Source organism: Scylla paramamosain, chromosome 49, assembly GCF_035594125.1.
Source record: "Scylla paramamosain isolate STU-SP2022 chromosome 49, ASM3559412v1, whole genome shotgun sequence".
NCBI classification, from domain to species: Eukaryota; Metazoa; Arthropoda; class Malacostraca; order Decapoda; family Portunidae; genus Scylla; species Scylla paramamosain.
The window spans coordinates 3,062,501-3,077,427 of NC_087199.1; the positions used below are offsets into that span (position 1 = coordinate 3,062,501).

The 14,927-nt window shown below is 43.0% G+C and overlaps 2 protein-coding genes across 10 annotated transcripts in view; both read right to left on the minus strand.

The window, feature by feature from the left end:
• LOC135095553 (zinc finger protein ZFP2-like) overlaps window positions 1-14,927 on the minus strand; it is a 65,370-nt gene that overhangs the window by 29,627 nt on the left and 20,816 nt on the right. The gene's annotated exons all lie outside the window — the stretch shown is intronic.
• Window positions 1-14,927, minus strand: part of LOC135095549 (uncharacterized) — a 52,049-nt gene that overhangs the window by 25,747 nt on the left and 11,375 nt on the right. For 8 of the 9 annotated variants that reach the window (XR_010264434.1, XR_010264433.1, XR_010264432.1 and 5 more), the window contains exons 2-4: window positions 9,110-11,700; window positions 8,653-8,819; window positions 2,023-2,173 (exon numbers count right to left, since the gene is read on the minus strand). Coding sequence is in view for 6 of the 9 variants with exons in the window: in XM_063996444.1 (XP_063852514.1) it covers window positions 2,023-2,173; window positions 8,653-8,819; window positions 9,110-11,661 (2,870 nt within the window). In the remaining 3 variants the exon portion in view is untranslated. The remainder of the gene's footprint in view (window positions 1-2,022; window positions 2,174-8,652; window positions 8,820-9,109; window positions 11,701-14,927) is intronic. The other variant, XM_063996447.1, reaches the window with a different exon arrangement.

Here is a 14,927-nt window from a genome sequence, read left to right on the forward strand (position 1 = left end):
GGGCAGTGAGGCCATCATGGGCCCCTCTCATTCCCTGACCAACTTTTTTTCTCCTTCTAATGAACATTTGAATGCCTGACTATTTCAGCTTCCTTTTTGTGTGGGCCTGTGGTGGCCTACCCTAAAGTCATTCCAGGGCTGCCATCACCATCCATTAAGCCATCACTACAAATAATATATTGCCCAATTTAACATAGCCTAGCCCACCATAATGTATGAACAGCAAATACTCATTGTGCATTTAAAAAAAAAAAAAAAAAGTTTTAAGAGGACCTCATATCGGGGTGATGTAATTTTTTTTTATACATGGGAACCAGACCAAGGACAAATACAAAGCAATTAAAATAGGCCTGCTATTGCAAGCATGTAAATATATTGTGGTGGTTGTCTGTGCATTGTGTCTCCCGTAGGTATAAAGAAAATCATCCGTGCAGTTTGTTATATGATATTGACACTATCTTCACCTAAAAGGCTGTTACCAAGAAGCTCCCATGAGCTTTTTTTTGTTTGCTTGACCTACTGGCTGCTGTAGCACACCCCACTGGCTGTTGTAACATATTAGCATAGTACGTAAACACTTTGTGATTTTATGACTAGGATCTGTTGTTTGTGTTTGTAGAATTGAAATGTTTTGCCTGTGGTAGTAATTGTGATGCATGCACCTGCATGATTGTTTCACGTTTGTTTTAGTCACTGATCAGTCCACCTGTTATCACAATATAATGTACATCAATGATTGTTGTCTGAACAATTTAATGTTCTCTTTCTTGCCATACCGATGACACATATGATCATGTAACATGGATAATTGGCGAAGAGTTGTCTCGCACCATCCGCATACGTGGGTCTTTTCTCTTCTTTTCTCAAATAGCCTCTTCTGTGTACTACTCTTTTCTTATTTATGGTAAATCATAGAAGCTGTACATGGAAGGCTATATCGATATCAGAGTTGAAAAGTTTAGTAGATGCTCAGTGTAGGTGGTAAATCGAGCACGATTTACAGATAATGTTTGTGAGAGAGGTATAAGTAAGTATTTAGTTTCTGTAGTGTAAAGAATAAGGAAAGGGAAATTTGGATGATTTTTCTCTCAAACATGTAAGTGCAATTCATGCTGCATCCATTCAATCACATTAATAATTATTAATCACATCATAGCTGGAGGAATTATAGCAAAAATGAAAACATTTACTGAGGATTTGCACACGACTCCATAATGTTGTGGGTAGACATGCATCACTCCACCCACCAGATAACCTGTGCCCACTGGCTTCGTTCTCCACTGAAAAGTGGTACATGCCAGAGCCTGTCCCCTGTATCCTTCCTCCAAGATTTTTATGGAATTCTTTGTTGTATTTCAAAATTTTTGGTTTTGTTTTGAGTTTCTTAATTTGTTTTTCTGTGTCATTTGTTTTGTTGGCACAGTGATAGAACATTTGTGTTTTGTTGCTTTGACTGTTCATTAGCAGTGGCTGTCTGTCTGTCTGTCTGTCTGTCTATCTGCTGTCTGTCTGTCTGAGTCGCTCATTTCATTACTGACACATCATCCATTTTCTTCCATTCATGTGCTTGTTTTAAGCTTCATGAAATTACTGATTGATTAGTTCATTCCTTATCTAATTATGTTTCTATATTTTTGTCATTTCTTTGTGAGCTTAGTTATGCTTTGTATATCATGTTCTACTTATCAATATTTCTTTTCTGTAACATTTATTTATTCAGTTTTATTTGTTTATTTAGTCATCTGTTTCATAAAGTTTTATTTAGCATTTAGTATTATCTGATGGCTTGTTTTTATTATTTTTCTTTTTCTTTCTCTTTCTTTTCCCTGATTTCTTCTTTGGCATTTTATTTCACATTTTTTTTTTTTTTTTTTATAATGCTTGGTGGTGATGCAGCATTTTAATTTGCTTCTTGGCATCATGCTGTTTATTTATCCATTTTATTTTATATATTTTTGTTGCATTATTTATTTACTTCCTTTTTTGAGAGAAAGTACAGATTAAACTCACTCACGCACTCACCCTGCCGTAGGCTGGAGAGCTGCTGCCACTTGACATGCTTCCTTCAACAGGCTTTTGTTCACGCCAGACAAGATCAGGTCAACACGTGTGATGTCAGGCAGTGGTGACGGAACCGCCGCTGGTGTTACCATCGCCACAGGGACGTGTATGACTGCAAAGACACCACCAGCTCAAACCCTGCCTACATACACACACCACACCAGATGATGTTGCATTATGTGAGACAAAATAGAAAAATGAATGGGTAAGTCCTGACACTGATGATGATAAATATGATTTATGGTATGGATGAAAAATAGAAGTGACAAGGGAGGAGGTGGAGTGATCATTCTGACTAAAAAGTTTCAAAGTGGAGAAGGTAATAAAAAATGAAGACAAGTCTGAAATTGTACAAGTGATGATTAGAAGTGGAAATGGAAGGATGATGAATTATGTAGGAGTGTATGTGCCACTTGTGACCAATGCTTGGTGAAAAGAAGAGCATGAAGAGATGTTGGTAGATGTGTTAAAAGGTCTTGAAAAGATAGTGGTGGAAAGTAGTGATATAGTTGTTGTTGTTGTTGGTGATTTTAATTGTAAGGAGATAAATTGTGAGACATTGACAACTACTGGGAGTGAGAGCTCATGGAGTAATTGACTGTTAAACTGGGCGGTGGAAAACTTGATGACTCAATGGGTTGATTGTGATACCAGATTTAGTGTTTACCAAGGACATGGAAATCATTGAAACTACAGGGTTACAAATGGTTTAATCTTAATTTTTTGCAAGCTGTGGAATATTACTACAGTATCTTATAACAAGACAAATGGCATTAAAATGCACAAATTTACCGATAAGCATTACATGACAATATTATTGCGGTGATTAAAAGTACTCCTGTAAAATGCTATGTGGCATCATCGAAGTGAGGGAGGAGGCAGGGGGAACGACTCTGAACGATCTTGAAAACAGCTGAGTGATGATGCCACATAGCATTTTACAGGAGTACTTTTAATCACCGCAAAATTGTTGTCGTATAATGCTTATCAGTAAATTACGAGTACATGCTTTTTAATACCACTTGTCTTGTTGTAAGATACTGCAATATTCCACAGCTTGGAAAAAATAAGATTAAGCCATTCATAATTTGACCAAGTGGCACCTCCGAGGCTGCGACAATGCAACCGTCTGTCTGTCACCTCATAGTTACACGCAGAGCACACCCGCGAGTCCCATACATTTTCAACTCCTCTGACAGGTAAACAAAGCCTTAAAATGCATATGTGTATAGAACATTTTCTACTTAGAATTACACATTCTTTCACCTCTTTCAGTATTTGCAGAAACTTGCATTACATCCTGTATACATTATGATAGCCCTCTAGGTAAAAGTGATCATGTGTTGATGGAATTTAATTTGAAAGATGAAAATGTAATAATTGATGAAAATTATAAGGTGAAAAGATTTAAATACAGTAAAGCTGACTTTGAAAAATTAAGAAAGTACTTTGTTGCTGTGGACAGAAAAGATTTTGAAGACACAGAAGATGTTTGGGAAAAATGTGATGAATTTATAAGGATATACAATTCTGCTGTGGAGAAATTTGTACCTAGAGGAGGAGTGAGATGTAGAAAGGGTAAAGAATGGTTCAACACAAAATGCAGAGGCAAGAAATTGTAAGCTTGGAATAGATGGAAGAAGAGGAAAACTGAGAGCAGATGGGAGGAATATATTGATGCTAGAAACAAGTACATTGAGATAATAAGAATGGAGAGAAGAAACTATGAAAGAGATATAATAGATAAGTGTATAAATGAACCCAAACTGTTCTTTAGACATATTAATGGGAAGATGAAGAAGAAGGAAGGTGTATCAAGATTGAAAGTTGAAGGAAAAATCTATGAGGATGCACAGGACATGGCAGAGGTTATGAACGATAGTTTCAGATCGGTATTTACTGTGGAAGGGGAGTCTGATGCCGGAAGGGATAAGTTGGTGAGGAATATACTAAGTACAGTCCCAGTCAGTTATGAGGAAATACTTAAGATGATGGAACAACTTGATGTAAATAAAGCAACTGGTCCAGATGGAATATCAAACTGAATATTGAAGGAATATAGAGAACAACTGGCTGATAAAACTCAGTCTGGTGATGACATCACTATCGCAGGGAAGAGTATCAAAAGACTGGAAGAGAGCAAATAGTACACCAATATTCAAAGGAGGAAATAAGGAAACTCCACTAAATTACAGACCAGTGTCCTTGACTAGTGTTGTAGGAAAACTGTGAAAGAACAATAAAGGTATTTTTTTTTTATTATTATTATTATTTTTTTTTTTATGTAGGAGGGACACTGGCCAAGGGCAACAAAAATCTAATAAAAAAAATGCCCACTGAAATGCCAGTCCCATAAAAGGATCAAAGCAGTGGTCAAAAATTGATGAATAAGTGTCTTGAAACCTCCCTCTTGAAGGAATTCAAGTCATAGGAAGGTGGAAATATAGAAGCAGGCAGGGAGTTCCAGAGTTTACCAGAGAAAGGGATGAATGATTGAGAATACTGGTTAACTCTTGCATTAGAGAGGTGGACAGAATAGGGGTGAGAGAAAGAAGAAAGTCTTGTGCAGCAAGGCTGCGGAAGGAGGGGAGGCATGCAGTTAGCAAGATCAGAAGAGCAGTTAGCATGAAAATAATGGTAGAAGACAGCTAGATATGCAACATTGCGGCGGTGAGAGAGAGGCTGAAGACAGTCAGTTAGAGGAGAGGAGTTGATGAGATAAAAAGCTTTTGATTCCATCCTGTCTAGAAGAGTAGTATGAGTGGAACCTCCCCAGACATGTGAAGCATACTCCATACATGAACGGATAAGGCCCTTGTACAGAGTTATCAGCTGGGGGGGTGAGAAAAACTTGCAGAGACGTCTCAGAACACCTAACTTCATAGAAGCTGTTTTAGCTAGAGATGAGATGTGAAGTTTCCAGTTCAGATTATAAGTAAAGGACAGACCGAGGATGTTCAGTGTAGAAGAGGGGGACAGTTGAGTGTCACTGAAGAAGAGGGGATAGTTGTCTGGAAGGTTGTGTCGAGTTGATAGATGGAGGAATTGAGTTTTTGAGGCATTGAACAATACCAGGTTTGCTCTGCCCCAATCAGAAATTTTAGAAAGATCAGAAGTCAGGCGTTCTGTGGCTTCCCTGCGTGATATGTTTACCTCCTGAAGGGTTGGACTTCTATGAAAAGACGTGGAAAAGTGCAGGGTGGTATCATCAGCAGAGGAGTGGATAGGACAAGAAGATCATTAATGAATAATAAGAAGAGAGTGGGTGACAGGACAGAACCCTGAGGAACACCACTGTTAATAGAATTAGGAGAAGAACAGTGACCATCTACCACAGCAGCAATAGAACGGTCAGAAAGGAAACTTGAGATGAAGTTACAGAGAGAAGGATAGAAACCGTAGGAGGGTAGTTTGGAAATCAAAGCTTTGTGCCAGACTTTATCAAAAGCTTTTGATATGTCCAAGGCAACAGCAAAAGTTTCACCAAAATCTCTAAAAGAGGATGACCAAGACTCAGTAAGGAAAGCCAGAAGATCAACAGTAGAGCGGCCTTTACGGAACCCATACTGGCGATCAGATAGAAGGTTGTGAAGTGATAGATGTTTAAGAATCTTCCTGTTGAGGATAGATTCAAAAACTTTAGATAGGCAGGAAATTAAAGCAATAGGACGGTAGTTTGAGGGATTAGAACGGTCACCCTTTTTAGGAACAGGTTGAATGTAGGCAAACTTCCAGCAAGAAGGAAAGGTAGATGTTGACAGACAGAGCTGAAAGAGTTTGACCAGGCAAGGTGCAAGCATGGAGGCACAGTTTCGGAGAACAATAGGAGGGACCCCATCAGGACCATAAGCCTTCCGAGGGTTTAGGCCAGCGAGGGCATGGAAAACATCATTGCAAAGAATTTTAATACGTGGCATGAAGTAGTCAGAGGGTGGAGGAGAGGGAGGAACAAGCCCAGAATCGTCCAAGGTAGAGTTTTTAGTAAAAGTTTGAGTGAAGAGTTCAGCTTTAGAAATAGATGTGATAGCAGTGGTGCCATCTGGTTGAAATAGAGGAAGGAAAGAAGAAGAAGCAAAGTTATTGGAGATATTTTTGGCTAGATGCCAGAAATCATGAGGGGAGTTAGATCTTGAAAGGTTTTGACATTTTCTGTTAATGAAGGAGTTTTTGGCCAGTTAGAGAACAGACTTGGCATGGTTCTGGGCAGAAATATAAAGTGCATGAGATTCTGGTGAAGGAAGGCTTAAGTACCTTTTGTGGGCCACCTCTCTATCATGTATAGCACGAGAACAGGCTGTGTTAAACCAAGGTTTAGAAGGTTTAGGACGAGAAAAAGAGTGAGGAATGTACGCCTCCATGCCAGACACTATCACCTCTGTTATGCGCTCAGCACACAAAGACGGGTCTCTGACACGGAAGCAGTAGTCATTCCAAGGAAAATCAGCAAAATACCTCCTCAGGTCCCCCCAACTAGCAGAGGCAAAACGCCAGAGGCACCTTCGCTTAGGGGGATCCTGAGGAGGGATTGGAGCGATAGGACAAGATAAAGATAGGAGATTGTGATTGGAGGAGCCCAACGGAGAAGAAAGGGTGACAGCATAAGCAGAAGAATTAGAGGTCAGGAAAAGGTCAAGAATGTTGGGCGTATCTCCAAGACGGTCAGGAATACGAGTAGGGTGTTGCACCAATTGTTCTAGGTCATGGAGGATAGCAAAGTTGTAGGCTAGTTCACCTGGATGGTCAGTGAAGGGAGAGGAAAGCCAAAGCTGGTGGTGAACATTGAAGTCTCCAAGAATGGAGATCTCTGCAAAAGGGAAGAGGGTCAGAATGTGCTCCACTTTGCAAGTTAAGTAGTCAAAGAATTTCTTATAATCAGAGGAGTTCGGTGAGAGGTATACAGCACAGATAAATTTAGTATGAGAGTGACTCTGTAGTCGTAGCCAGATGGTGGAAAACTCGGAAGATTCAAGAGCGTGGGCACAAGAGCAGGTTAAGTCATTGCGCACATAAACGCAGCATCCAGCTTTGGATCGAAAATGAGGATAGAGAAAGTAGGAGGGAACAGAAAAGGGGCTACTGTCAGTTGCCTCAGACACCTGAGTTTCAGTGAGGAAAAGAAATGAGGTTTAGAAGAGGAGAGGTGGTGTTCTACAGATTGAAAATTAGATCTTACACCGCGAATGTTGCCAATTTGGATTTTGATATAGGAGGATCATGCTCCATGAACTTATTGTCCTTTTATTCAAGGATAGTTGATATTGTGCTGGAGAGAGACAGACGGGTGGATGGTGTCTACCTAGACTTGAAGAAAGCGTTTGACAAAGTACCACATACAAGATTGCTATGGAAGATAAAAAATTATGGAAAAATTGCAGGAAGACTGCTGGAGTGTATGGAGGATTATCTGGATGATAGAGAGATGAAAACTGTAATACAAGACCAAAATTCATCTTGGCTGAAAGTAACTAGTGGTGTCCCACAGGGGTCAGTGTTGGGACCAACAGTGTTTGTAATATATGCAAACAACATAAATGAAGAAATAGACAGTTATATGAAGTTATTTGCGGATGATGCTAAGCTGATGAGAAGGGAAGGGTAGAAAATGTAATTGACTGTATGGTACTGCAAGATGATTTAAATAAGATAAATAGATGGAGTAAATCTTGGCAAATGGAATTCAATTACAGTAAATGTAAAGTAATTGAGTTTGGTAAGAGTAAGAAAAGAATACAATATCATTATGAGATGGAAGGTGTCAAGTTAAAGAAGTCAAAAGAGGAAGTGGATTTGGGAGTAACAGTTACTGAAAATTTGACTCTGGACAGACACATTGATAAAATTACCAGAGAGACAATGAATTTGTTAAAAAAAAAGTAAGAATGGCATTCTCATATTTGGATGAAGGAATAGTAAAAAAGTTGTTGATTTCTATGATAAGACCAAGACTGGAATATGCAGCAGTGGTGTGGTCTCCTCATACAACGAGGAATATTGTGAAATTAGAAAGAGTACAAAGAGCAGTCACTAAGATGGTTCTGGAGTTGAGTAAGTCGACCTGTGAAGAGAGATTAAAAATGTTGGAAATTCCTACCCTTGAAAATAAGAGAGAGAGAGAGAGAGAGAGGATTTAATAAACATCTATAGAGTGATAAGTGGTATGGAAAATGTGGACAAAGAATGTTTTATAACTTTAGACACACAGAGTACAAGGGGGCACAGTAAGAAGTTGAAGAAAGTTAACTGTAGAAGAGACATCAAGAAGTATAGTTTTCCTCACAGAAGTGTGAACAAATGGAAGGAACTCAATGAAGATGTTGTCAATGCCGAAATTGTCCTTGCTTTTAAGACCAAACTGGATAGATATAAAGACGGGATACTGTGAGATTACTCCCCTCCCATAAACCACAACTAGGTAAACTAGGTAAATACACACACACACACACACACACACACACACACACACACACACACACACACACACACACACACACACACACACACACACACACACACACGCACACACACAGCATCTGATGAATATCGGTGCAAGGAGTGCAACAATCTTCAAGGATCACTGTACCACAGACTCACAAAGCCACTGCAGGTTAGGCAGAGATGAGGCAGCTCGGGTGAGGGCTGCTGGGAGGCTGGCAGCGTGCTCATCGCTAGATACAGCCAGGCGTAGCTCCCTAAGGCATTCAGGGATCAGTGCCATGCAATCAGCACTCAGGTGACCCATGAACCTCTCAAGGCAATCCCTGTAATGGTGAGGCTTTGAATTGTTGTGTATGCACACACACACACACACACACACACACACACACACACACACACACACACACACACACACACACACACACACACACACACACACACACACACACACACACACACACACACACACACACACCACACCTAAGTAAATATTAGGTAAATACATACATAAAACACACACACACACACACTCACTACACCTAAGTAAATATTAGGTAAATACATACATAAAACATACACACACACACACACACATCTGGAGGCCTGTCTTTACCTGTGTATGGCACGCAGCACAGTGTCTGAGGCAGTTATGTTGCCGGGGTGCCAGTAATGGTGCCATAGGCACAACTCACGGCAGTGATGATCAATCAAGGCACGAACATTCTCCACATTCACTTTTTCATTCTCCAGCCACAATTCCACTGTTGTTGTGGGAGTGTTGGGGAGCAGAGCTGCAGCACTGGTCAGTGTATTGTCATTTATCTGTACTGTGCCATCAGGAGGATTTTTTGTGACATGGTGAGCGATGGCCTGCAGGAAGCTTTCATTATCTATGTCTTCCACCAGTGACAGCCATTCATCCCACCCTGCGCCAGTCTCTGCCAGTAGATCTATCACCTCTTTTATGTTCTCGGGATGGTTTGTTTCTTCTGTGGTCAAGAGGCCTGCTACGTGCCAGAAAAGGTTTTGCAGACCCCGAGGATCTAGAGGCCGTGCCCGTGGCTGAGTGACGACTCGAGATATCCTCTCAGTAGCAAGGAGACCTGAAGAATGAAACTGATACTGAGGTATTAGCTGAAAGACACCCTGAAGCAGCCTTCTAAAAACACCTTGTTCTGGGAGGGATTCACTGTGAAAGGTGGTCTCAAGCAGGCTCCTAATAGCCCCTGGTCCTGGGAGGGATCCATCCTGGAGGTGCTGCATGATATGTCGAGCTGCAAAGTACTCCAGCATTCCTTTATGGTGCATGGAGTATCTTTCTTCACATATTCTCTTGGTGATGGACAACTGCAGAGTGAAAAATGCTCCCAGGACTTGTTGGGGTGGCAGGTCCTCTCTCTCACAGCAATCTGTCAGCCGCTCTGTGTCCTCATCTGAGAGGTTCACTCTGTCCTGCAGCAAGCTTTGTAGTGCCACTTGGTACATCTCTTTCACCACTCTTTTTATCCTCATCTTGAGGGTCTGTGGCCTCTTCTCCCCCCATGTGGGGTCCTTGGATATTCTGACACGCAGCTTCTCTATGCACCACTCATGGATTTTGGTGTACAAGATGGATGGGGTAATGTTTTTTGTAATAAAATTTGGATTCTCTTCAAATAATGTAACCAGGAATATTATGTTGAGGGGAAGCTCAAACAAGGTCTTATTGCCTTGTTCTCTCATGAACTCCTTCACCCTATCCTTGTTTGTGGAGGTGCAGTACTGCTCTGCAAACTGCATCCTCCTATGGACAGGAATCCCTTTGATAGATATCTGCAATTGGTTATAGTCTTCTTGTGTGAGGGCCAAGAACTGGTTCACTCGCTCTGGTCGTGAGGTGGTGAGAATTGAGAAATTTTTGTTATATTTGGTTGTATTTACAATCTTAGTGATGAGCTTTTTGGAGGTGCTGTTCTGCTCATCCAGACCATCGATGAGGAAGAGCACTTTACAGTGCTTTAAATAGTTCACGAGGGACGCGTTAAAGACCGGCAGACTAGACAGACTAGGCGGGAGGACCAGGCCCAGGAATGTCTCCAGATCTTCAGCATCTGTGTCGCGGCACAGCATTCTGAGTACAATGTCGTACTCCTCCAGGTGTGTGACGCGGCGGTCACTCTCTTCCTTGAGCCACTCTGACAAGATGAAAGTGAGCAGGGTGGTCTTGCCACTCCCAGCGACACCGCTCACCACAGCAAGGCGTGGCCTTTTGTCCTGGACAGGCTGTGAGGGCTGCAGCTGCGAGGGCTGCACCTGCGAGGGCTGCAGCTGCGAGGGCTGCAGCTGCGAGGGCTGCGAGCTCTGAGACTCTGCTGTTAGGTATTTTAAGATATCTAACAAGTCTATGTCAAGTGATTTGGGCTGCTGTTTAAGGACAAGTTTTGAAAATACAGTCTGGATGTGAACCCGTTTTGAGGATTCACTGAGGAAGGACACTGGGTCAAAATATTCATACTGTTTGTAAATTTCTCTCAGGTGACTTACTGACTCTTGCTTAAACAAATGGAGCTTTTTCTCAAAACTCATCTGTAAGATGACATTGTCATCAAAGGCCTGACATATTTCTTGTATCTGGCTTGTTATGATGTCAGTGATGTTTGTGGTCTCGGCGTCAGAGACTCCGTACTTGTCCTTGACTGCCTGAAGGGCTCTGATGAAGAGGTTCTTGAGTTCCTCAGCTTTGTCCAGGAACTGTTTATCTGTCATCTTAGGTCTTTCGTGCACGACCTTGTTACGCTCATCTTTTATCTTAGTGAGCAGGCCCTCCATCACTGTATCATCCTGCCAGCGTACATCACTTAGTCCTGCAACATTTTCACAGGCCAGTCTGATGCTCTTGTGGAGCAGTGTGATATCAAAGCTCTGGCATGAGGGGTCATTGGCAATCTGCTTTTCCTCATCACGGTTAAATGCCTTCCTCTTATCCTTGTTGCTGAGTGTGCAATAGTTGGCCTTCGAGGTGTTTCGGAGGCTGGTCAGGTAGTCCAAGAGGGTGACGGCGGCGGTCTTGTTTGTGCCGCGTGTCAGGGCGTGAAAGAGCACGGCTGCTCCTGGACCCTCCAAGATGCACAGTAGCTTGAGACGCGAATAATTCACTGCCACGGCAGCAGCAGTGGCAGCAGCCATGGCAATGCTTCATCACCAGGGGTCTTCACATTCAGTGCTCTGCAATGATTGGAACTCTGTTGTGAAAGAAACAACTGTACACACACCCACACACACACACACACACACACACACACACACACACACACACACACACACACACACACACACACACACACACGTGTACCACTCCCCACGAGCCGCCACAGCACAGTTACTCAACGCTCACATCATCAACACTGCTGACGCCCTGAGGGTGAGGTATCCTGCTGCCAAGCTGGTCATCTATGGGGACTTTAACAGATTAGATATCAATGATATCCTACACCAGCTACATCTCACCCAGGTCATGGACTTCCCCACCCACCAGCAAGCCATCCTCGACCTTATACTGACAGACCTGGGCCAGCAGTACTCGCCCCCCCAGCCGCTGCCTCCCATGGGACAGAGCACCCACCTCTCCATACTGTGGACACCCACACCCACCACCTCAACCCCTGAGTCAGCTGTCACCAGGACCCACCGCCCCATGCCTGACTCAGCCATGAGGGAGTTTGGGCAGTGGGTGACACAACACCCGTGGACTGAGGTGCTGGATGTGGAGGACGTCCACTTAAAATTACGTCGCCACCGCCACAGAAGCCTTCCACCGCTACTTCCCAGCCAAGAGCGTCACAATGCACCTGTCTGATGCCCCCTGGATGACGCCCTGCATTAAAAGACTCATGTGTTAGCGGACTTGGGCGTTCCACTCCTGCCTGGTCCTATACAGGAAACTAAGAAACAGAGTGATCAGGGAGATTAAGAATGCAAAGGCAAGCTATTACCCAGACAAGATACACCACCTCAAGCTGACCAACAACAGACAGTGGTAAGCTAAGATCAAAGCTTTGTGTGGCCTACAAAAGCACACCTCATCTCTTCCTTGCACCTCACACCTTCCTAATAATCTCGCGGTTCAGGAGATGAACGATCACTTTGCTGCTATCTGTCAAACCTTTCCTCCCCTCCACACCACTCCACTTCCTGCCCATCTTCCCGCTCCCTCCCATCCCCCAGTGTCCAGGCGGTGGATGTTTTTAAGAGAATACTCAAAATCAAACCAGGATCCACCACACCCACTGACCTTCCTATAAAAATTTACAAGAAGTTTGGTGTAGAGCTAGCAACACCGCTATGCTCCATAATAAACGCCTCACTCTCCCAACACTCTTGCCCCGCGGACTGGAAGACATCTTACATCACCCCCATCCCCAAAACTTCCAGTCCACAGTCACTCAATGACCTCAGGCCAGTCTCTATTACCCCCATCCCTAGCCTTATTTGTGAAGATTTTGTGTATGACTGGGCCTACACCAAAATTTGTAATACTGTGGATATCAGACAGTTTGGAAATATTAAAGCCACCTCCACCTCCCATTACCTGACCAGCTTCCTTGAATTCATCCACAGCCGCCTGGACAAGCAAAACACCTCTCTAGCTGTTGCTTTTGTGGACTTCAAAAAAGCCTTTGATCTTGTTGATCACACTGTTGTCATCAGCAAGGCAGTAAGTCTGGGCCTCCCTCCTACCCTGGTAGCGTGGCTAGCCGACTTCCTCACAGGGAGGCGTAAGGCCGTTCGCTATCAGGGCTCTGTCTCTACTTTCCAACAGCTGACATGTGGTGTCCCCCAGGGGACCAAGATGGGTCCTCTATGCTTCCTCCTCATTAACAACGCCCTCACTGACACCCCCCATTGCTGGAAGTATGTGGACGACTGCACCGTGGGCATCCCAGTTTCCAACAAGAACCCAGACTACTCGCCACTGCAAGTAATTCTGGAGCGACTGCAGACGTGGACGGAGGAGAGCAGGATGACCATCAACCACAGCAAAACTGTGGTGATGCATTTCTGTACCTCCTCTGTACCAGTGCCCCCACCCCAGCTCACAGTGGGCCCTCATCCCCTCCAGGTGGTCTGATGTGCCAAGCTTCTCGGAGTCACAGTGGACGACCAGCTGACCTGGAAGCAGCATGTTGCCAGTACCATAAGATCAGCTACCTACAGGCTGTACATGCTGCGCAGACTCAGGTCGCTGGGGACGCCGACAGATGAGTTAAGGGGGGGTGTACCTTACCTTCATCCTCCCCAAACTCATGTACGCCTCCCCAGCGTGGTCCTCCTCCCTCACACACACTCAACAGCTACAGCTAGAGAGTGTGCAGAAAAGGGCGTGCAGGGTCATCCTTGGCCCTGCATACACCACCTATGAAGAAGCCCTGACCACCCTGAGTCTGTCCAGACTATCCACCAGGCACCAAGAGGCTCTGGAGAAGTTTGGAAGGGGACTACTGCATCACCCACGTCTCAGAAACATGCTGCCGCCTGACGCGCCTTGCCCAGTCCGTGCCACCAGACACCACAACAAGATAACGCCCCTAAAGGCACCGCGCACGGACCGGTACAGACTCAGTGCAATTCCCACCATGGTGCAAGCCATCAATCAATAGTCCCTTCTAGATTAGACTTACCTTTAGGATTAATGTTAAGTATTTCCCCACCCTCTCTGTACATTTTCAGTTTGTTAACTGCCTACATAATAAACCGTTTATTATTATTATTATCATTATTTACACACACTCATTTATATGTGTGTGTGTATATATATATATATATATATATATATATATATATATATATATATATATATATATATATATATATATATATATATATATATATATATATATATATATATATATATATATATATATATATATATATATATATATATATATATATATATATATATATATATATATATGTGTGTGTGTGTGTGTGTGGGTATTTATCTAGATGTATTTACCTAGTTGTTCTTTATGGGAAAGAGTTCTGCTCGTGCTGTCCCATCTCCATATCTTTTAATATCCAACTTAGCCTTGAATCCATGTATACTTTCTGCATTTACTGTCTCCTCATCCAAACAGTTCCATACATCAATACTTCTATTGGGGAAACTGTATTTTTTGACGTCTCTTGTACAAGCACTCCTCTTCAGCCTCTTCCCATGTCCTCTAGTGTCCCGTGTATCCCAGACCATTAAGTCGCTCCGGTCTGCCTCCTCTACTCCCTCATATGCTTTATGTATCACGATCAAGTCTCCCCTTTCTCTCCTCTTTTCCAACATTGGTAGATGTAGTCTTGCCAGTCTCTCTTCATATGACAAGTCTCTGATACTTGTTACCATCTTTGTAGCTGCTCTCTGAACTCTATCCAACTTCCTTATATCCTTTTTCTTGTATGGC